At 42.6% G+C, this 21,265-nt stretch overlaps 1 protein-coding gene across 6 annotated transcripts; it reads right to left on the reverse strand.

The window, feature by feature from the left end:
- Positions 1-1,428: 1,428 nt before the first annotated feature.
- kif5aa (kinesin family member 5A, a) lies at positions 1,429-21,131 on the reverse strand. 6 transcript variants are annotated; one of them, XM_047569457.1, is made up of 29 exons: positions 20,409-21,111; positions 16,976-17,063; positions 16,799-16,872; positions 16,239-16,343; positions 15,991-16,039; positions 15,842-15,897; positions 15,602-15,689; positions 12,343-12,467; positions 12,079-12,183; positions 11,367-11,515; positions 10,965-11,113; positions 10,693-10,871; positions 10,409-10,477; positions 10,090-10,296; positions 9,407-9,553; positions 9,114-9,302; positions 8,883-9,000; positions 8,698-8,756; positions 8,393-8,499; positions 8,130-8,231; positions 7,329-7,389; positions 7,132-7,203; positions 6,633-6,737; positions 6,262-6,478; positions 5,952-6,123; positions 5,580-5,707; positions 5,389-5,428; positions 4,687-4,772; positions 1,429-3,980 (listed from the first exon to the last, which is right to left on the reverse strand). In XM_047569457.1, the coding sequence occupies exons 1-28, from the start codon at positions 20,535-20,537 to the stop codon at positions 4,694-4,696; spliced, it is 3,168 nt and encodes a 1,055-aa protein (XP_047425413.1). In that variant the 5' UTR covers positions 20,538-21,111; the 3' UTR covers positions 1,429-3,980; positions 4,687-4,693. The 6 variants fall into 6 exon arrangements, with proteins under 6 accessions (XP_047425413.1, XP_047425422.1, XP_047425396.1 ...); XM_047569466.1 differs by having other exon boundaries at positions 5,628-5,707; positions 20,409-21,099; XM_047569440.1 differs by having other exon boundaries at positions 8,393-8,481; positions 10,693-11,113; positions 20,409-21,131.
- Between the last annotated feature and the right edge of the window lie 134 nt (positions 21,132-21,265).

Genomic DNA, 21,265 nt, shown 5'->3' on the forward strand with positions numbered 1-21,265 from the left:
GGACGCACACACCGGAGGATTTACGCTCCGTCCGCGTCTATGCGTCCACCTGGAGGTTAGTAAGAGGGGGGGACTCCTGCTGTCGACTCCTGGCGCACGGGTCAGCAGTGCCGCGTCCTCCTGGTGCCGCAGAGTCTCCAGTATCTCATCCACGGACCAGCGCGGGAGCGCGCAACGGGGATGCGCAGCGAGTGAGAGGAAATCTGGAGTAAAAAAAAAAAAAAAAAAATCTCCCCCTGGGACACCAGTGTCTACATTGGCCTGGGACCATTTTAGAACACGCAATCAATCATGATTAGCCCCTTGAAAACAGATGCACAGTCAGAGATACAGTTAAATACACATTAAAATAGAACATTTAAGTGAACAACAAATGGTTAAAATAAAAATTCCCTTTCTTTTTGTGCTGTATAACAGTAAAGTTTACGTGGAATTGATTTATATGTATAGTCTACCACAAGTAAAAGCAAATACAGAGAGTGGTGGGTAATATTTTGAGAGCCAGAAGAAAGGTTTATTCAGAACACTTTATTCAACACATTCATTTCACTGTGAGAATAATCACTGAGTTCAAATCCCCCCAAATAAAGATTTATCCTATTCAGTATCACATTCACAGCAATTTCCTGACAGCGCAGTAAGCAGATCTGACCCAACTCAGTCTGGTTGTCTTCTGTAAAAGTTAAGGTGTGCTATTATAAGTACAATCACGTGCACACACACACACACACAGTCCAGTCTGAATACACTCAACATGACACTTCTGTTTACTTCGCTGCCTCCTTTCTCGTGGGAACGATGAAGAGCAGCTTTTTATAAAGAGGACAAAGGAAGTTCCTTCCGTCACACGAACAGAATTTCAGAAATGCAGATGACCCAGAAATACACAGATTCGAGCGGTTAATGCGACAGACATGTGCAACCACTCATTTCTGCTGACTTCACCTTCCGCATCGCACCGTGAAATCGCCACTTTGATGGACACCGAGCAGATCCTCTCTTTAATCTTTCAATCGTTCGTACTGTCTCCCACTGTTTTTCCTTCTCTGTGACTTAATTTCCATGTCATCATTTTTCTGGCAAAGGTCCCTTTCACAGCGTGGTTTGAAAACTCATTTCCTGTTTAGGTCAGAGGTCGCAGCAACAGCGAGGAGCACCCAGCTTACATGCAACGCACCACAAATCGAACGTGAAACAGCCGAGAGTCGCACTTTTATTCCGTCTGTCGGTGCAGCAGGAGGCAGCAGGTGCTTCTTCTCAGAGAAAATCCGTTGGATGTGAAGTGCAGTCGTCCAATGAGGCGGCTTTCGATTTAAATTTACGTTCACTAGATGGAGACATTTTCATCTGTCAGTGTGGTGACTCCCCCCCACCCCCAATCAACCCCACACATACTTCACATCATCCAAATGACTCCCTGCAACAAACTCCTTTCTACAAGTTTATTGAACTTTTTACTACAACACAGTGGTTCACATACGATACAGCATAGCGATGGGTCTATATATACAGAAATTCTGCACGGTGATTTCTTCACGTAATCATGTCGACACTACGGTATAGGCATACGGAAAATAAATAAAACAAACTCTGAACAAAGTCGGCGTGCACCTTTTCTGTTTGCATCTTACTATGTCAATGCACGCTATTTTACTTACAAGATTAACAATATATCGCACATGTATTTTAGATATGTTAAAATCCAACGGTGTAACAGCAGGTGACAATATAATACACACTCCCCCCTCCGAAATTCAGGTATATTACACTTAAAATATGATGTCAAGTAGAGGGGTCGGTTTGGGTACGTACAGTAGGGTTTGACCAGATGCAGGTAAGAGATTATTTCTTTTCAAATGCCATGTGATGTTTTATATGTACAAGTTTTTTTTTCTTTTCTGTTTTATTATATTTGCCATCCCGTTCCTCTGCTCGGCCTTGAAGACGACACACAGACGCGCTTGATTGTTCGTCGGATATCACATAGCTTTAAGTCTAGGAGGAAGACAATGGTTGGGGGGGCCGTGGTTGCTATGATTGTGAATGTGAAGCCCTGAGATGTTGTTAATGCCGGTAAGAGCATCAGGCTGAGTGGTGCTCACACGAATGAGGAGGATTATTCCCTTTTACACACTCCCGGTTAGGGGGGAAATTTACACAGGGGGACGAGTCCAGGTAAGCAACACAAATTAACACAACGCACATAACGTCTACGTAAATATATATTTTGGAATAAATAAATAAATAAAATGTTAACGTTATCCTCATAGTCTGAACGGATCCACTTTTTTGGAAAATGTTCACGATGAAAGCGTGAAACACGAAAATGAAGCGAATGGAGTTTTTGCTTTAATCTCCTCTTTCAGTTCTGTGATTCATCCCAGCTCCAGCTCAGACTCGCTGCTTCCTTCTATCCTGATTGGCTGGTCAGGATTTTTCCCAGAAGAATAACAGCTTAACCTGAGCCGCAAGTTTCCTGTCGAAGCGTGTCAGACTGGTGGCTGCTCAGCTTGAACCACTACATTAGCATCTATTCTGTCCTACAAAAATCTCCTGGCATTTGCCTTCACTTCCGTCTTAAATCCAAATATATATATATATATTCAAAATTAGGAGATATGTGACATCATTATAATTTTGGTCGACATTTCTGCTTTGATCGCTGTGATCTGGTGGAGAAGGAACACATCTGTGAGTGATACTGGAGAAGTTAACTACAGTTAAATCTACTCTACAAGTATTGATGTTCTAACGTTGCAACTCTCTAGAAAGTAGAAACTCTAAGATCTTGAATGGATGATATCTTATCTGTAATAAGCATATTTATATATGTATATATAATAAGCAGCTCTAGAGGTAGCAATTACAAATGTATGCAGATGTGATAGTTTGATTGTGAGAAATCAATCCTACTTAAGGCTCGGTAAGAAGACTAACGATGCGGGGAAAGGGTCACATTAAACGGATGTGGGCAGCATTACCTAAAATGTACAACGGCATCATACAGCAGCAACATCACAGGTATCAAAGCAAATACAAAAGGTTTCCTCTATATATATAGGTCGCTAGCCTGGAGTGGATTTCCCTCTCATTTTTTATTTCACCCGTTCTATCAAATTAAATTGAGATCCAGATGTTGCTTTTTATCTGTTTAAATCCGAACGATGCAAATTCTTGGACTCAAATTTACTTTAAAATAGAAAATCTGAAACGCTGAGACCAGCATCAGGATTACGGGAAGCCAGGTCTCTCTCTGTATCTCGCTCTCTGACATCTGTCGAAGTCGGTCACACTTCACTCGCAGCATACCAGCTCCTGACCGGAATCATGACACATGCAAACATTTGAAAGCTAACCCGCTAAAGCGACATGCAGTCGAAGTGTGGGTTCTTCTGTTACAAGCTGGTGTTACACACTGCACTCTTATTTATGACATAGAAAAAGGTCATTTCTGCCTACTGTATGTCACCCACGTGATATCCTTAAGAATATGTGTGCAAGGGAGGGGGGAGGCTGTGCATTCACACAAACAGTTGCTGGTCAAAAACCTCTACTGGAGTATACAGCACTATTATTTACAACATGTGTGTACGAAGCGATCAGGGATGTGGGGTCAGTCTGGTTCCAGTTCAGCCACTTAGGGACGTGCTCAACATCAGTGATATGTGGCAACAACTTGATTGGTGGAAGAGTCAGTGGTTTAATTTAGTGGTTAGTTTTGTAATTTAAAAAACAAACAAAAAAAAAACATCTGATATCATTTACTTGACTGAACCGGAAGGGACTGGACCACAAACCTGAGGGCGAGAGTGGTCACCATTGGAGCGGGAGGAGAGGAGGCTTCATCTAATTAGAAGACTACGGGGCGACGGATCTCCGTCATCATCTTCGTCTGTGATGCGGTGGAGGGATGGGGAGATAGGCTGCATGCAAATGAGGGAGGAGAGGGTCCTTGAATGGGTACAGTGTTTGGTCATCGTCTGCAGAGAGACAACAAAAGGGAGTCGTCGTTTAAGTAAGCACGGAAATCTGTTAAAATATGTATGAGTTATCACGAATAAAATTTCTGAGTATCCAAAACACAAAGATAAAAATTTGGCAACTGGACTTGTCGAGTTTAGGTTTTTATTAAGAACATCTGTGAGAGTTTCCCACCTGGAACTCACATGATTAAGGTCCATTACTGACCAGATACCCACCTGTAATTAGGGGAATCTGTTTTAAATCCTATTTTTCGTTCTTCATTGAATAGTAGTCTCCATTTCTAGGTGTGTACATGGGTGAAACTTCTTGGGGACAGATAATGAAGCTGTGAATTGATGGAAGATTATGTCTTTCCATTTGTAAAACCGTTCTCTGAACAGGACAGTTGAACTGAGATATAATTTGATAATAATATGTGTTGGGCAACGGCCATAGATGCTCCAAATAAAAAAAGAAAACTCCTCAACAGTCATTTACAAATTAAGAAGCCTTAGATGAAACATCTTCAAGAGAACTCAAACACATGTGGTTGTTTCAGCTTGAGTTTCTCTCATACAGATGTAAACCTCAAGACCTCGCAGTTAAGTTTAGGTTTGTCATTTAGTGTTTAGCTGTAGCCGTTTAACTTAAGGCGAGGGGCAAAGTGCTAAATGTCCTCACTAGTCATGAGTCCAAACATGTGTCAGTATGACTCTTCTTTACCATGGCATTAACTTGCAGCAGTCTCCTGCTGAACGATGTAGTGCCTGTTTGAATCGTCCACCTCGCCGCCACAGTGAACTTCGCTCCTGTTAATGCAGACACACAAACACGAACGCTGTCAACACAACTAGCCGTGTCACTCTAGTTTTCCACGTTATCTCTCCTACTGGACACCTCATCTGATTGAGTTCAGTTCCATAAAGCAGTGACATTTATGACATTTATAGAAATAGGATTATTTGACTCAAATGTGACTTCAGATGTTTATCTACCTAGATTTTTTTTGTTTCACAAATGTAATTTGCTGCATTTTATTAAGAGATCTCACACCCGGTTGCATTGTTCAAATTTCTGCATGATGCTGTTAATGCAAACTTAACACCATCTGCATCTATTTCAAATTGTGAGGCCCCTACTACACCGTCCATTTCTTAATAATGCTCTTATTGTGAAACATCTGCAGGAAGACGTTGTGGGAAACTCGTTAACTTGCACGTTCAGGTTGAAATTAAGTTAAGTTGAGAACCACTGCCATAAAGTACAGTGGCCGAAGTGACAATAAAGTAAAAACATGACTGTTCTTTTCATTTAATTTAAATTTAACAGTTCCAACATGCTCTCTACTGTGTGATTTATTCTCATATAGTTTTAAGTTGTCTTGGAAAACAAAAGACAGGTGAAGTTTTCTGTTTGCGGTCTCACCTGTTATCATTAATGTCTCTGGTTTCACTGATGCTGTTACCTGTTGGACAGAAAACATCAGTTCAATTTCACACATAAACACTAAAATGCCATAAACTTACTATAGCCAAATCTGCCACTGACGCTACGAGATCAGCGTATAGAAACAAGGAACACCAAGCTGTGTAGTGGACAGGTGAATGTAAACATACTCGAATGACTATTAGTGTGCATGCAGGTAGGTGTCCTTGTTCTGATACCGTTGTCAATGTTCAGTGGGTAGGACTCCAGTATGTCTCCGTTATATCTCCCTGCTCTGTAGCCCAGTGCTGTTGAAACTCTGTGAAAAACACAAACATTCAGACCTCCTAGATCTAATAACAATCTGAAGGAAAAGGATGAAAGCGATACTTGAAACTGAAGGGAGGAGCCTAGCAGGTTTGTATGACTCCTCCCCTTCCTGCTACTAGTGTGTACATACACATGAACTGCATCATCACACACAGCATGCACCTGGCTTTCATGCCATACATTTTACTTGACTGACTAACACCAAACACTCTTTTTTAGATGTATGCACTCACGTGTTGCTCTGGACAGAGTTGGGGTTGGAGTTTGCGCTGGAGGTGCTCTGCTGTGTCACGTTGCTCTGGAAGAGGGCGTTGCTGAAGGCGCCGTTCTCGATGGCTCGGATGTAGGGGTAGAATGGGTTGGTAGGGGAGCAGGCAGGCAGCTGTTTTGGTCTCACTGGCTTGGCTGTCGGGGTGATAAAGCGATGTAAGGTTAGGCTCACCTGCGACGATACACCAGTAACTACAAATTTGGTGACGCATAAAAACTGTACAAGCGACTTCACACAACAAAAAGCACCAACAAAATGACTCAGTGCAGTACCGATCTGTGCCGCGTGGGGGCGCCTTAAGGCGTTCTTTGCCCTCATGGCCTCTTTGATGCGGTCGACCTCCTGCTGGTAGCGGCGGCGGTCCATCATGGCGCCTTCCTTGGCATCCCTCAGTGCAGTCTCCAAGGCCTTAACTCTCTCAGCAGTAGTCCTAAGACGTTTCTCCAACTTTGGAAGCTCACAACGCAGATCTGCATTGTCACGAACCAGCTGGACAGAACAGTGTGTTTGAAATGACAGTTTGAGCAATAGACATGGAAATGTTCGCCTTAACCCTGAACGGCTTTGCAATACAAACATCATCCGATCAAAAATCAATCTGCAATCACTTACAACTGCTCTAATAATTTGTGTGTTTTCTCACCTGTTTGTGAACCTTTGTAAGTTGGTCCAAGTTATTCTCAAGAAAGGAAATCTTCTGCTTCTGGGTGCAAGACCCCCCGCTATCATCAGGTTCCATTTCGGAACTCTGCAGAGAAGAAGAAGAAGAAGAAGAAGAAGAAGAAGAAGAAGAAGAAGAAGCACGGCAATGAAAAATTAAAATAGAGGGACAGACATGAAATAAAGTAAGAAGAATCTTCCTATAGTTTTAGTCAATGATTAACATGAGATGTTGAAATTATTTTGTTTGGATGAACATCTCATAATGTCACCTCTTTTTTTGCAGATGTTAAAAATCAAACAAACAGGCCCCAAACAAAAAAGTATTGGACATGGTGATATATTACCCCCATACTATATCTTTTCATTGGATGTTTTCTGTCTGACTCACACAAGTAGTAAATTCCTTCATGCGTTCAATAAGTCAAGAGCAATAGAGGTTTAAAGATTCTTTAATTTGATCAAAAAAAACAAAAACCTACTTTTTTAACCCGCGACGTGAGGTCTTGAACGAACAGCTTGCGCAGGTTGTGGAGGGTCTGGAGTTCGCGGGCCTGGAGGACAGACAGACAGACAGACAGACAGATAGACAGAGAGCCGGTTAGGGAGACTCTGGATGATTATGATGATGATGATGTGAGGAATGAGGCAGATGGGCAGTGATGACTGTTTTACTCACGACAGTCTCCTCCAGACCCTTCAAGTCCTGTTTAGTCTGCTCGTGGCGCTCATGCAGGAATCTAAAAGGAATTAGAAATGAAGTATTTTGTACATAGAATATCATAATATTCAATACTATACTGTGCAGTTATGTGCTGGGCAGAGCCATTTATAGAGAGAGTCTGGCCAACTGGTGAATGGACTATCTGAGCTATCCCTCTATGCTGGTCACATGTTTCATGGGCGCCACATACGATACATCTAACCGATATTCACCCATAGAGAAGTGGCAATAACAGAGAATAAAAGTGGATTAAAAGTTAAATTATGCCACAGTGCTCAGCCTACAGCTCCAGCACAGGATCAGGAAAACACGGAGGAAACTCCACCGTTTCCCCAGGGAACAAAAATGGAGAAAGTTATGGGAGCAGAAGATTAAAAGGACATTTATAGGCCTATTAATGGTGAAAATAAGACATTTATTTCAACATAATACATCCGCCCCGTAGTGTTACTCTGTAGAATCTTCCCTCTGATGTATCCAACATGGTGCCCATGATTTGAGTTGGCCAGACTCTCTCAAATATATGGCTCTGGTGTTGCGTTGTTTTGGGTGCCCCCTGCTGAAATTTAACAGTAGTGAGACTGGACGATCCTCATTTTTTAAAATTTTATTTTTAACATTTTAAATTTCAAAAAGTCATAGAAATGCTATCAAACCACATATGATCTAATTTAACAAAACCTATTAATCATTTTTGACCCCTCTTTGAACCACTCTAAGCAGTCTAGTAAGACTATAGACCTCCCCAGTACTTACGAGAGCTCCTCCAGGCGCTCGCTCTTGGTGCTGTCCTGACTCTTCAGACGCTCAAAGTCAGCACGAACCTGGGCCAGCTCCAGCTCCAGCTTAGAGTTACGACTGGAGGTGAGAAGTAAGGTGTGAGGAGGTATGAAATCACACAGCAAACAATAACACAGCTGTTAATATGGTTAATATATTGCAACAATAGCTTATAATGTCTAATAATGAGAAAATGGCGAATAAAGAAATAAAGAAAACTAAGTAAGATGATGACGTACTCAGTGAGTTCATCAATGATCCTCTGCTTCTCGTTGATCTCATCCCGGAGACGGGCCAGCTGCTTGTGATGGAGGCCGCGGTGATTGTCCTGCTGACGAAGAGATTTCTAGAAATGAAAAGACCAGCCGCACAAAAAAGATGCTTACTGATGCAGAACCTCGGGAGGGGGGGGCATAATCTTATTTATTGCTCATTGCAGACATCACACAAAACAAAACAAACAAAAAAAAAAACAGAACACAGAATCTGCTTATTTATTTGTGCAGAAACTTTAAAGTGACTGGATGCAAACAAGACTTCCTACCTTATTTCCATCCTCAGTCTCGCCCTTCTCTCCCTCCTTCTCCTCCATCAGGGAATTATCTGGAAGGCAAAAGAGAACGCTCTCAGAGCTGCAGCCGGCACAGACGCCTGAGGCAGCGATTTTTCCTCGCAGTATTCTCACAACAGTGTTTTTTTTTGTGCAAATGTGTGGGGTGCGGATGTTACCCTGATCTTGCAGCTTGGCCAGCTCTTCGCTCAGGGAGTCGTGGCTCTCCTCCAGCAGCCTCTTCTTCTGCTCCACGCTCTGCATGTACTCGGTCAGAGAGCGGATCTTAGCCTCATGCTGTACAAGAGCAAACACCCACATCAGACACATCAGAGGCCGCAAAAACCAAACTATGACCAACCAAAATGAAACGATCAATTGATCTCTTTCTTTTTGATGTTGACCTGTACCTGAGAGATGAGAAGCTGGCAGGAGGAGAGCTCCCTCCCGGTCTCCTCCATCTTACGGTGGCACTCCAGCTGCATGTTCTCCAGCTGGCGGCAGCGCTTCACCATGCTCTTCACCTCCGACTTGATCTTGCTGATGTAGAGGCGAGCCACAGTGAACTCCTCCTCGATGGCGCCGCTGATCTCCACCGGCTAAAGAAAAAACAAAACAACAACAAATGCAGATTTCTCCATCAGTCAAGTGCAACGACGCGGCAGGAAATAAATCAAAATCCCGACCCTGCGATTCTCCTCACCAGCTTTATCTCGCCATTGCCCACGATGGTGCTGAACTCGCTGAGGTCCCTCATCAGCCCATTGAGGACGTCAGCGATGCGCTTCCTCTGCTGACCGCTCACCTCCTGCATGCGTGACAGCTCAGCCTCCAGCTCCATCAGGCTGGCCTGTAAAGATGAGAGAAAGGGACCAGAATGGAACCGAGCCTCGGAGAAGCAGCACCTCCCAAAGAGAAAACCTTTCATTCCTTTCTATTTCTGCATTAAAATTCAAGTGACAATTGAGCAAACTACTGAGAAAGTTGAGATTAAGATTAAGCACGGAGTCATGACCATTTGAAGTCATACTGCTGTAGTGCCACCTAAAGGCGGCATCCAGTTCTGCAGGATTTTTTCAATATATTCAGAATACATTTAACTTAATCTGGTTAAACAGCATTTTTATGTTTTATCAACTACAACATCAGGAAGAATTTTGCAACTGTAGAAAATAATCTTCACACAAAAATTATTTTCCTCCACACTGTTGGATTCCCGTATAATACCTGCACATTTCCCCCTCATGCAAACCGTGCTGCTTTAACAGGTGCTCGTCTCTGCGGTGCAACAAGCGAGCGAGTCCTTCTGCTCCACCATCTGTCTGCGATTTCAGACCCCATTACACCCATCCCAGTCTAACTCCTCACACAGCTCCTGAGATGTACCATTTTCTGGGAGAGTTGGTCGGCCAGCAGCTGGTTCTGCAGACCCTTCTCCTCCACTTCCTGGCTCTTCTGGTCGTAGTTAATGGCCAGTTCCTCCAGAGCCTGCAGCACCTCCTTCACCTCGGCCTTGGCGCAGTCGCTCTCGACCTGGAGCCTGCCGAGTTCAGCCTGGACCTTGTCCCCGTCACCCCTAGAAGAGGCCAGGAGCTGAAGGGTGGATAGGGACAGACAAGAGAGGGATATATATCAGCTTGTGTGTGTGTGTGTGTGTGTGTGTGTGTGTAGTGCGTATGGGGATTTTTGTGATTGAGTTTCTCACCTCATCTTGGTCCAGCATCTGCTGCTTCAGTTTCTCCACCAGCTGGCACTGCAGGTTAATCTCATCATCCTGCACGAACATTATATCAGAAAAACTCATTACGTCCTCATCAGTTTTTTTCATTCCACTTCCATAATAAAACAGGTTAAACATTCATAAGGAGGCTATGGAAACATCTAAACATTAACATTTGCACTGACACAATGAAAGAGAGTTCAACACTAGAAACTATGATTTTCAGTAAACACTAATGGTTGTGAGTAATAATGTCCGTGTGTTTGAACCTTGTCGTCCAGTTGCTTATACAGCTTGCGGATCTCCTCCTCGTACTTCTGCCTCTCCTCCTCGGAGATGCGGACCACAATGGAAGAGGTGTCGTTGTCCAAAACGGGACGCTCCTCGACGGATTCGTAGCGGATCACCATGTCGGACGTGGTGCGCTCCGTCTCAGGCACGTTTTCTCCTGAGGGGACGGATGGACGCAAAATAGCGGTTAGAATGTTTATAATGTCAGCGTATGAGTGTCGCCAGCCAGTTAGGAAACGTTTCATCTCACCATTTCTCCAGCGGTTGAGCTCAGCCTCCAGCTTCTGAATGGTGTCCTTCAGGGTCTTGTTCTTCTCCTTCTCCTTCTCGTACTTCCTCTTCCACTGCTCGGCCGTCAGCTCCAGGTTGATGGAGGCGGTGTTCCTGATGGTCTTGGCACTGTGGCGGAGAACAGCAGTCTGATTATGTTTTGTGCGGGTGTCTGTGTTTCGACTGAATAATTTGTCCAAAATTCAGGTCACGTTGAAAATAGCACCTTGTCCTAATTTTAAAGGATAAACTTCCCTGCTGAAAAATGTGACCGGATTTGACAGGAGACTAAACATATCTTCTGCATTCCTTACTATTTGGTTCAGTTTATTGTATTTTTATTGCACTTGTGTTTCCAAAATGCATCCACTGATTCATCTACCGTTGTCCGAACATCAGAGTTGACTTGGTCTCTGCATCGTTATAGCTGGAGGGAGAGCAGCAGATGAACATGGTGGTGCGACAGTTTCCACCAAGGGAGTCCTGCAGGATGCGGGTCATTTTGCTGTCACGGTACGGCACATGGGATTTCTGCAAAATGAGGAAAGTCAGCGAAGGACAAAAAGAAAGGCGGAGAGATAACCAAACCACCTAAACTTTTGCACATATTTAGCTTACACTTTGCCCTTTCCCCTTCCTTTTCAGCATTTGACATTTGGACTCTAAAGAAAGCTTGGAGCTGCCGTCAAAAGTGGCAGATTGATTGTGATGCTTCCAACTAATCTGATAACTGGCAGGGGTGGATTTGGCAATTCGAGGCCAAATCTGTTGAGCTGGCAGAACGGAGCAGGTAACGGACAAGACATAGTCACAGTCCTGAACCTCGAGGTAAACAGGACAATTCCATTTGTCAAAATAGAAAAGTCCTTCATTTCTACAGTAAAAGTAAGAATATAAATTAAATATAAGTACAAAGTACAAACCTTTCTATCAAATCTTTATGTTTTTCAATGAAAAGTTTAATATGGAGGTCAGTGGAAAAGGGCCAAATAACAGCCATGTTTTTCTCACTTTACAGCCGTTTCAATGTCCAGTGACACTATAAATCCCAGACCATTAACTAAAGAGGTGACAGACAGGAAATAATAGCTCACCGTGCCCTCAGCCAAGGCAGAGATGACGTTTCCCAGCGCAGAGAGAGACTTGTTGATGTTTTTAGCCTCGTCCAGGACAGCGCCTGCAGCTCCGGTCTTACTGACCTAGATAGTGAAAGAGATTGGAGATGAGGAGCATGAGGACACACACATGTAGCTAAATGCAGATTCATTACCTTCAAAGTAGAATGTGAAATGATCACACTGTACAATTTATTTTAGTCATTTAAAGCAGCTGATTTAAAGCAGGTGAGGGTCTCCTACCTTCTCGCTGCCGGCCAGATCCACCAGGTAGAGTTTTCCACAGAGCTTCTGCTCGGTCTCCACGTGCTCCTGTTTGATGTTGATCAGGAAGATGCTGTGACTGCGAGAGCTGTGCTCGTTCATGTCTGTGCAAGGACAGGCACAACACAGCAGTTAGAGTTGTGATAAAGGTAAATAATGATTATCTTTTGTTTGACTTGTTACAGTTGTAGTTAAGAAACAGGATGAGCAGAAGTCGACCAAAGGTCTCAAAACTTTATGTATTTGTCATCGTTTGACATTGCTTGCAACTAAAAGTAAAACAGTAGGAGTGGATTTGAAATCTTCCACATCTTTTGTTTGTTTTTTTTTTTGTCACAGAGAAATGCCATTACTGTAGCAGCATGACATCACCAAACTGCACTTCATCTCCAAATGGCTCCCTCCACCTGACCTCCCCTCAGAGAGAAAGTTCAGGTTTCTTTGCAGATGATATCTGAGGGCATCAGCTCGGTGTCTGCAGGGTATCATTAGACTATATACTGCCATCAGCACACCGTCCTGCAGCACAGTGAGTCAGCAGGCATCGACCAGAAACAGACAGACGCTGCTGCGGTGTAGTCTGAACGGGGCTTTCAGCAGCAGCTACGCTCCACTGCTGCTTGTATTCAGTCAGTTTTACAAGAGGAACTGTTGTCACATCTTTACACAAATTGCATTAAATGCATTAAATTTGAGACACTGAGCAGGATTTTCTTTATCGTGTCAGGTGATTTCTCGGTCCCTTTTTAAATAGAAATAAATGCCACCTGTTTATTTTTTCTCATAGTATTTATTTTTTTATTTATTTGTGGTGTCAAATCAACATATGAATCATTTTCCCGCACTAAGATGTAAAATAAAGTCTATACAGTCCTCTAGCTCACACAATGCATGGTCGGCTGTTATTAAACTTCACTGTTTTTCATTACAAAGACTAAAAACTTGGGAGTGTATTAGTTACTGGTTCTTTAAATAATATACTGTATAATATACTGTCCTATGGATGAAAAGGTCAGAGGTTACACCGCAAAATAAGAGAGAAGCTAAGGAAGAAGCTAAAACTGCTGTTTTTGCAGATATCTCCAAATTATTTATACAGCAGCAGAATAAAACAGCAGAAATGTTTTACAGCAGTCTTCATTGGACAATCTCAATGAGCTCCACTGGCATTTCATAATTTCCTACAAAACCTACAAATCGAACACATTTCTTATTATTTTATCCAACTTACAAGCTAACGAGAAGACATCAAGCGACACTATTATTTGACTTATTATTATTGTAAATTACGTATTTTATGTCTAAATGACAATTTAACTGTATTTTACAAACTCTTATAACTGAACTCCCACAAAACAGAAATATTAATGTGTTTCCAAGTCAGATAATGTAAAGAGAAATGATGATAACTGAAAATAAATCTCTGTTGTTGGTATTCAATACATAGATTTCTTTCTTTTTTTTCCAGATTTTTCCCAGGTGCTGTATTTAATTTACTTTATGTTGGAACGGAGTCCCACTCTGACCTGAGATTCGTCTCGCTGGCTAGGTACCCACATGCTGAGACCATCAGATTACCGTAACAGGGAGGCCGACTGCAGTGACTCAAGTAATTAAGAGCTCACACTGAGAAGCTGGAACGTTAATGCACAGGCCATTAAACGTCCAGAGCTGAAATGTAATTAACTGGAGTTCATTCAGATAAACGAACATCAAACGAAACAAATAAATGGTGTATTTTTATTACTTTACAACTGAATTAATTCATCTGTCATCAGTTAATAATGATAAATTTACAAGGATTTCATTTCAATGAGCTAAAAATGAACTTATTTATCCTTAATTCACTCAAGATTCCAGCACATTAACAAGATGTTTCCATTTATCTGTAATTTAGGCGACGATTTAGTAGAGTCTTTAATCTTCTTTGACACACATTCAAAAAGCTCTCGGCGAAAAAACAAAAATTGTCACGAAAAGTCTCATGTGACGAACAAAAAACACAGTTAACTCTCAGGAAGGCAGATCTGTGCAGATCTGTGCAGGCTGAGGTTTATCACTGAGAAGCAGTGACGGCGCTTTTTGTTGAACACCGAATCTTTTTACTTGAGTCTGCAGTGGACTTCAGGACAGTGAGTCAGCAAGACTCACAGGAAAAACACACACACACACTCAAAAACAAATGAATACACTGCACTGGCTGTTATTTGAATAGTTCTCAGGGGACGTCTTTTGTTATTTATCGGAACGTTTCTTTTTGTTTTGCTCTTCAAAGCCAAATGATCGCCCTAACCTGTAAAGCTGCAGTGGAGCCATTAGGTACTATCTTTACTACTGGACCACACAGGGCTGAGTCAGCACCACTCAGGCCAACACAAAGTGCAGGAATTACAGATCAGGTATCTTCTATTTCTGTTGTTTTTGTGGCTTTAATAAGAACACAGTGTCGCCAGTTTACTGAAATCTGTCTGGCAGCTGCTGATTAGACGAGCCGAGACCCGGAGCTCTTAATGTCTGTTAGCAGGAATGCTTTACTGCGCAAGTCTTCAACAGGGGGTCCGCTACCATAGGGGGTCCGTTAAATTTCTTTAAATACACATTAACATGAATCCAACCGTGCAGTATTAGTAGAAGAGAAGCTAACAGTGCAGCTCGCTCCCATCAGGCAACTACTGAGGCCTAAACGGATCGCTTTGTCACTTAAACAAGACATAGAAATAAAAAAAAGTGTATTATTTGAATAGCTTAATACTGAACGCACAATAATAATAATAATAATAATGTATATTTATAATTTGCACTAGGCCGACTTTAATGTAGGTAGAGTGTCCCTACTTAACCTCTCCATCAGCTTTACTGACATAATAACTCTACTTTGTTATTTCCCCCTAATGCACTCCACCTGCTGCAAATTATATTACAGTACATCTGACGGAATCTTCTTTCTTCTTCTTTTTTTTTTGAGGCCAAATGAGGCTTTAAAAAATGTGCCAAGTCACACACAGATTGCATAATAAGACACCATTAGCTCAGCTGTCACTTCATGCATCAGCAATGCATCTTGGGTGCTAACGCTGTTCTCTGATACTGAAGTAGAGCAGAAATAAGTGTAACGGAAGAGAGCGAAATGTTACACTGAGAAAATGTGGCTAGTTATAACAATAATATACTGTACGTGAATTTAAAAATTCACGTATGAACATGAACACATGCTAAACACTCAGAGATGGAGACTCACTGGTCACAGCGACGTGGCGGTTGGATTTGCCTTCATCGATCACGTCCATTACTTCATCAGGGCTGGAGACAAAGCGCTCGGTGCATCCCTATGGACGGGGGAGGAGAGGAGAGGAGAGGAGAGGAGAGGAGAGGAGAGGAGAGGAGAGGAGAGGAGAGGAGAGGAGAGGAGAGGAGAGTCAGGTGTAATTGACTGATCCGGTGCCGCTGATAAACAGATGCTCACATATTGAGCACAAACCTTGACATATGGCACCCTGTTCTTATCCTCGTGGACAGCCAGGTTGGTCTTTGTCACTAAAAATAGAGAAACATCAACGTGATGTTTAGCATGATTTGTGTGGAATATCGTTTGCATGAAGCATGAAGGGCATTTTTAATAGCACCAACCATCCAGAAGATCACGGATTTTGTCCATGTAGATTTCAAAGTAGGAAACCTGTTATAGAAGAGGAGAAAGGCACGGAGTGATTAATGCTTCCTCACATAGAAAACTGTTTACTGTTCATCTGGTATGAAGTAGATGAAATTACTGCAAATACCAGAACACAATGGAGCTAATTCAGAGTAAATGATTAAAAGAACAAGGTAACACCCCCCAAAAAAAGTCCAACACAGAAGACATCAACGTCAAATACCTTAATGTGGAATTCAAGGTTTTCATCCATGGCGAAGATGTGGTTGAAAATGTCCTCAGCGATGCGAGGGATGATACCCATCTGGTGAGGGTCGTGCAGCTTGCCCTGCAACAGGAAGTGACCAATAAAGATATAATATGATGTGAGATAGTAATAGCTAATGAGGGTTATTAATTGTTAATGCAGATCCTTAATGGAGGTGGTAGACAATTCCCAAAATATATATATTTTTTTTTTTCAAAAAGTGTGTTAAATCAAAGCTAAGAACAAGAACCTTGACTAAAAAGATAAGAGATGCTGTCCTGGTGCAACCACAAATAACGAATTCTAACATCCTTCTGTGTGACAAGCCACTAGTTCCCCAGTTTCCTGACGTTGTCTTAAAAATAAAATTTGAGTATTGCAAATTAATACAGTATAAACTTGCAAAATAACTGGTTGATTTATAATATTTACTTTGATTTATGGGAGAAATATACCCTCCGGGTTTGCAGTTTTCAGATGCAAACTGAATTAAAGCTTATTTATTTATGTATTTTGTTTTGCTTTGTAAACTGTACCTCCATGGTGTGAGTCTTCCCGGAGGAGGTTTGTCCGTATGCGAAGATAGTGCCATTGTATCCACCGAGCACATCTATGAATAAAAAGAAAAAGAAAAAGAGAAAAACACGTGAGACCACATATACCTCCCGATAATGTCGCCTATTTTAATCTTCTTTTCATCTGTCTGTCAGCACCTTTGACAATTTGCTTGGCGCAGGTGTTGTAAACCTGCTCCTGGGTTGTGTTGGTTGGAAACACCCGGTCAAACACGTAGGACCTCCCCTGAAAACGCACAAAGACAGAAGAGTCAATAAAATATAGAGATAGATAAGAGCAAAGTTTCATTTGAAATGAACAGTTTCTTCCACAGACATGAAATACTGACGCCCTAATAATTATTAATGACCTTTAGACACATAATCTATAAAATGTTAATTCAGTGTTAGCTTTAGAGAATGACATCAGCCCTGTGACGTGGTCAGTGGCCGACTCACTCACCCTCGTTTCTGAGCAAACATGACATCATCTAATCCATCTAAGCGCGGCGGCTGTACCAATATAATTTAAGAATATACTTTACTTTACCGGAATTTAGATGTTTTTCACATGTCTTGATTAAATAAACTGACTACAAACATTTTGTAGCTGGATGAAAGTCTATAAGATGTATGACATGAGTGAGTTTCTCACAAGGTATTAAAAAAGCAGGTGAGTGGAAATGCGTCAGGGCCATTGTGGGAGGTTTGTATACGCCGCTGCTTTTATCGCCTGGACAGGAAGTACCCGACAAAACAGGGTCATATTTCACTCAAGTCCTGACAGCTCCAGATAAGTGACCAAGCTTTGGAAACAGAGGCATTGTTATCAACTAGCTCGTGTAAACAGGTTCCTGTTTTTCCATATTTTAAGATTGTTAGATTGGCAGAAAAAAAAAAAAAAAAAAAAAAAGCTGGCATGTTAGTTTAACATGAAGCTACAGCCAGAAAGACCATTACCACAGACCTTAGTCAAAGACAGAAACCGTGGATCAACATGTTCAACAGGAAAAAACATCTAAAGTGCAATATTTAATTGTTTTAAATCTTGCATGTTTAATGCATTCACAGTCTGAAGTGTGAACATGAAGCATTGTAGTTTGAAGGTGTTTCAGGCTATTTCTTGGCCAGACAAACTGAATCCCACTGAATCCCACTCGTGCAGAGCTACACTAGCAGTTTCTCCAGACATTGTCTAAAGACAGGCAGTTTTTTTTGATGGTACCTTTATTTCAACAGGTGAGTCATTTGCGAACGATTTCTCATTTAAGTAGTACAGAGAGTCGGACACAGTCTATAACATAACAAAAGTACAAGCTAAAAGAAAAAGCACTGGGCCAAGAAGTTAAAAACAGGTGCAACGATCACAAATGATTGTTGGAGTGTTTTCTGGAAAGAAGGGAATGGGATGAATGTGTCACACAGCAGCAGCAAATTGATTGTTTAGTGTCTTAACTGTTGCAAAAATGCAAATACATGCACCTCCAAAAACTCTGAACCTACAAATTGTAAGTGCTCAGCAAAGCAGCAGCAGATCCATTTGTTTAGAATCGCAATAAAAAACTGGAAAAACATTTTATAGAAGAGATTAGCAGAATTTAAGCACCGTGCAGTGAAAATCACCCTGTGTGCACACTACAAGGAACCGAGTCAATAAAACCAGAATGTGACTTAGTGGAAAGCTCAAAGGAAATGTTCACAAGGACAATATTAGCTCAGCACTTAAGATCTTAACCATATGATGAGCGTCGGTGTGAATTAAAATACCAGAGAGAAATGCAGAAGAATCCTTAATCCACTACCTCCTAAAATACATTGTTCATGTGGAGCAGTGATGAGTGACTCAGCCCAGACAGGCGGCAGAAACAAGGCTATTAAACCCCTGAAAGTCACGTCCCATCTGATACAGAGGACGCCACAATGCAACACAATAACGTGAGCTGTATTAAATGTCATTAACAAACTGACTCATCTGCAGCCCCCCCTCCCTCCCCTCCATCCCTCCCCTCCATCCCTCCCCTCCATGGCAGAGACAGACATTATTCAGGCCTAGGACGTGGGTGGGAAGGAGGGAGGAGGACGTAGGAGGCACACAAAGAGACAAAAAAAAAAATGAAAATGCATGAGCAGGAGAGAGACTGAGACAGAGAGAAAACCACCTCCCCAAAAAAAAAAGACCAGAAAGAGACAAAAACTGTCCAAGCTGGAAAGGGTGGAGCCAGAGAGAATGAAAAGCAGGTCAGTCGGTGATGCATGAGCGCAGTGAATGAATATTGATCCTCTCTTAAGGCAATTAGAGAGATCGGTTTCTGATTCAACTGTCCGGCATCATCCCGAGAGGGGAGAGGAAGGTCAGGATGAGACGTTTCCATTATCGCTGGAGAAAGTTACAGCATGATTCCTGCCTCTGCAGATTGCTTTTGACAGCCGGACCATCAGAGAACCAAGGCTAACTACTCCTCCTCCTTGATGTACTCCTAATGTACTCTCTCTTCAGTTTTCTTTTAATCTAAGGGCCAACAATGACACATGTAAACTAAAAAAATTAAATCCTAAAAGCCTCATTAACACTAATGCACCACACAGTAACGACCCAGTAGGCTACTCTTTAAGACACATATGCATCAAAATCTTAGCATATTTGACCTTTATTGTATATTAGCTGTTATAGAAGCAACTATATTCAAGCGAAAAAGAAAACACACGTGAAAAAATGTGCTAGTGTGCACCACCTCTTTCAAACTCGATAAAATCAGCGCACAATTCTAGCAGCTTCTTTAAACAATCTAGTTTGTATCAGAAATTCCCAGTGAATCTTATTACCCCGACACAAAGAGGAGACAGATACAAGAATCATGCCAGGGCATAACTGGTTTCTGGTTTGCAAGCTAACCTTCAGTGTAAACAAAACACGCTGTACAGTCAGGTCGGTTCCACCCTTACCAGCCTCCGTCTGTCTCCAGACTCCTCTGTTTACTACAGAGATCACTGGGAGGCCTGACCTCCTCACCATGCATGTCTGCACGGGCAGCAGGAGCAGTGAACACAGAGTAATAAACCCAATACAGTCATATCTTGACTTCTGGCGTTAACAGTGATGCGTTAATTAGGAGGAGGCTGATAAAGGAAAACCAGTAAAGATACTTTTCATTAATTCACATTTAGTGTTTATTTATAGTGGATTACATATTTAGGGCCAAATTATAAGCCTACATTAAATTATATTACTTTAGATTATGCTTGTAAACATCTGAATCTTTTTTTTAAAAAAACGCCACATTAAGCAGATATTAATGATGCCTGGCTGCCAATGCTTCATTCATTACAGTGCAGAATCCAGTCAGCTGATTCCGGAGGCCAGAGTGCGCATTTAACAACATAACCGTATGTTTTGTGCTTTGTCATGTTAAGTGGAAAGACGAGATTAGGGTGAAATGCGGGATGTTTCGCTCTGCAACATCGAGCATCGCATTATTTTATTGATTTTCATTTATTTGCGTGTCCATCCACAGCCCAAACAGATGGATGGAGCCGATGATTTATTGATGAGGGGCCTGCCCGCACAACAAAGCGTCTCTCTCGTTTTACTCACCCCGACCACGACAGTGTCGTCTCCTTGGAATTTGGGCAGAAACTGGTCCCCGCGCACAATCTCCGACTGGTTGAGGGGACGAAAGCGACACAGCACTTTGATGTTGCACTCCGCTGGGATATCGGCCATTGCGCAGATTCAAGGGGGGATGCTGCCGCTTTCCGAGGAGAGGGGAAGATGCTGCTGAGGCTGGAGGCGGTCGGGCGCTGATCGAGGCCTGATCTGACTGAGAAATAAAAAGCGAGGAGGGATGCGCAAAGACTTGGTCCCTTTTTTTTCTTCTTCCTCTTCTTAATTTAGAGGGCTGTGGGGGCGGTGGAGAGGTGGAGGGCGGTTTTATCCTGACAAACTGGGAGAAGATGCGTTGTATTTATGCGCAGCTGGACGGTGTTTCCGTGTCGCAGTGAGGCGGACCGGCTAGGTTAGACGTCAAAACCGCAAAACGAACCCCTACATCATTGAGATAATCTCCTCCGGTGTCGATCGCCTTCCGTCGTTTCACTTTTTCTGCCGCTGTCCGCGTCTCTCTCTCGTCTTTTTCCGTTTCTGGTGGATGCGCGTCTGGCCGGCTGAAGGTGAGATGCTGCTGGAAGGGCAGTGAGGTAAAGCTGCTGTTTATCGGCCTGCCTCGGTCGCCACAGCGCCCTCTATGGATGGACCGCGGAAGGGCGTGGTCTGCATCCCGTCTCTTTATTAAAGTGGTACCCACGGCCTCAGCATCACCAGCGCAGCAGCCTTTAAACACGCAGGTGGAAACAAGAGCCTCGCGTGACGTCGCAGCGTCACATCACGTCAAGACACACTGACACGCGAGTTCGTTAGTTGCTTGTTAACACATGTAATAACATATTTTGGCA

Source organism: Mugil cephalus, chromosome 1 (assembly GCF_022458985.1).
Source record: "Mugil cephalus isolate CIBA_MC_2020 chromosome 1, CIBA_Mcephalus_1.1, whole genome shotgun sequence".
NCBI classification, from domain to species: Eukaryota; Metazoa; Chordata; class Actinopteri; order Mugiliformes; family Mugilidae; genus Mugil; species Mugil cephalus.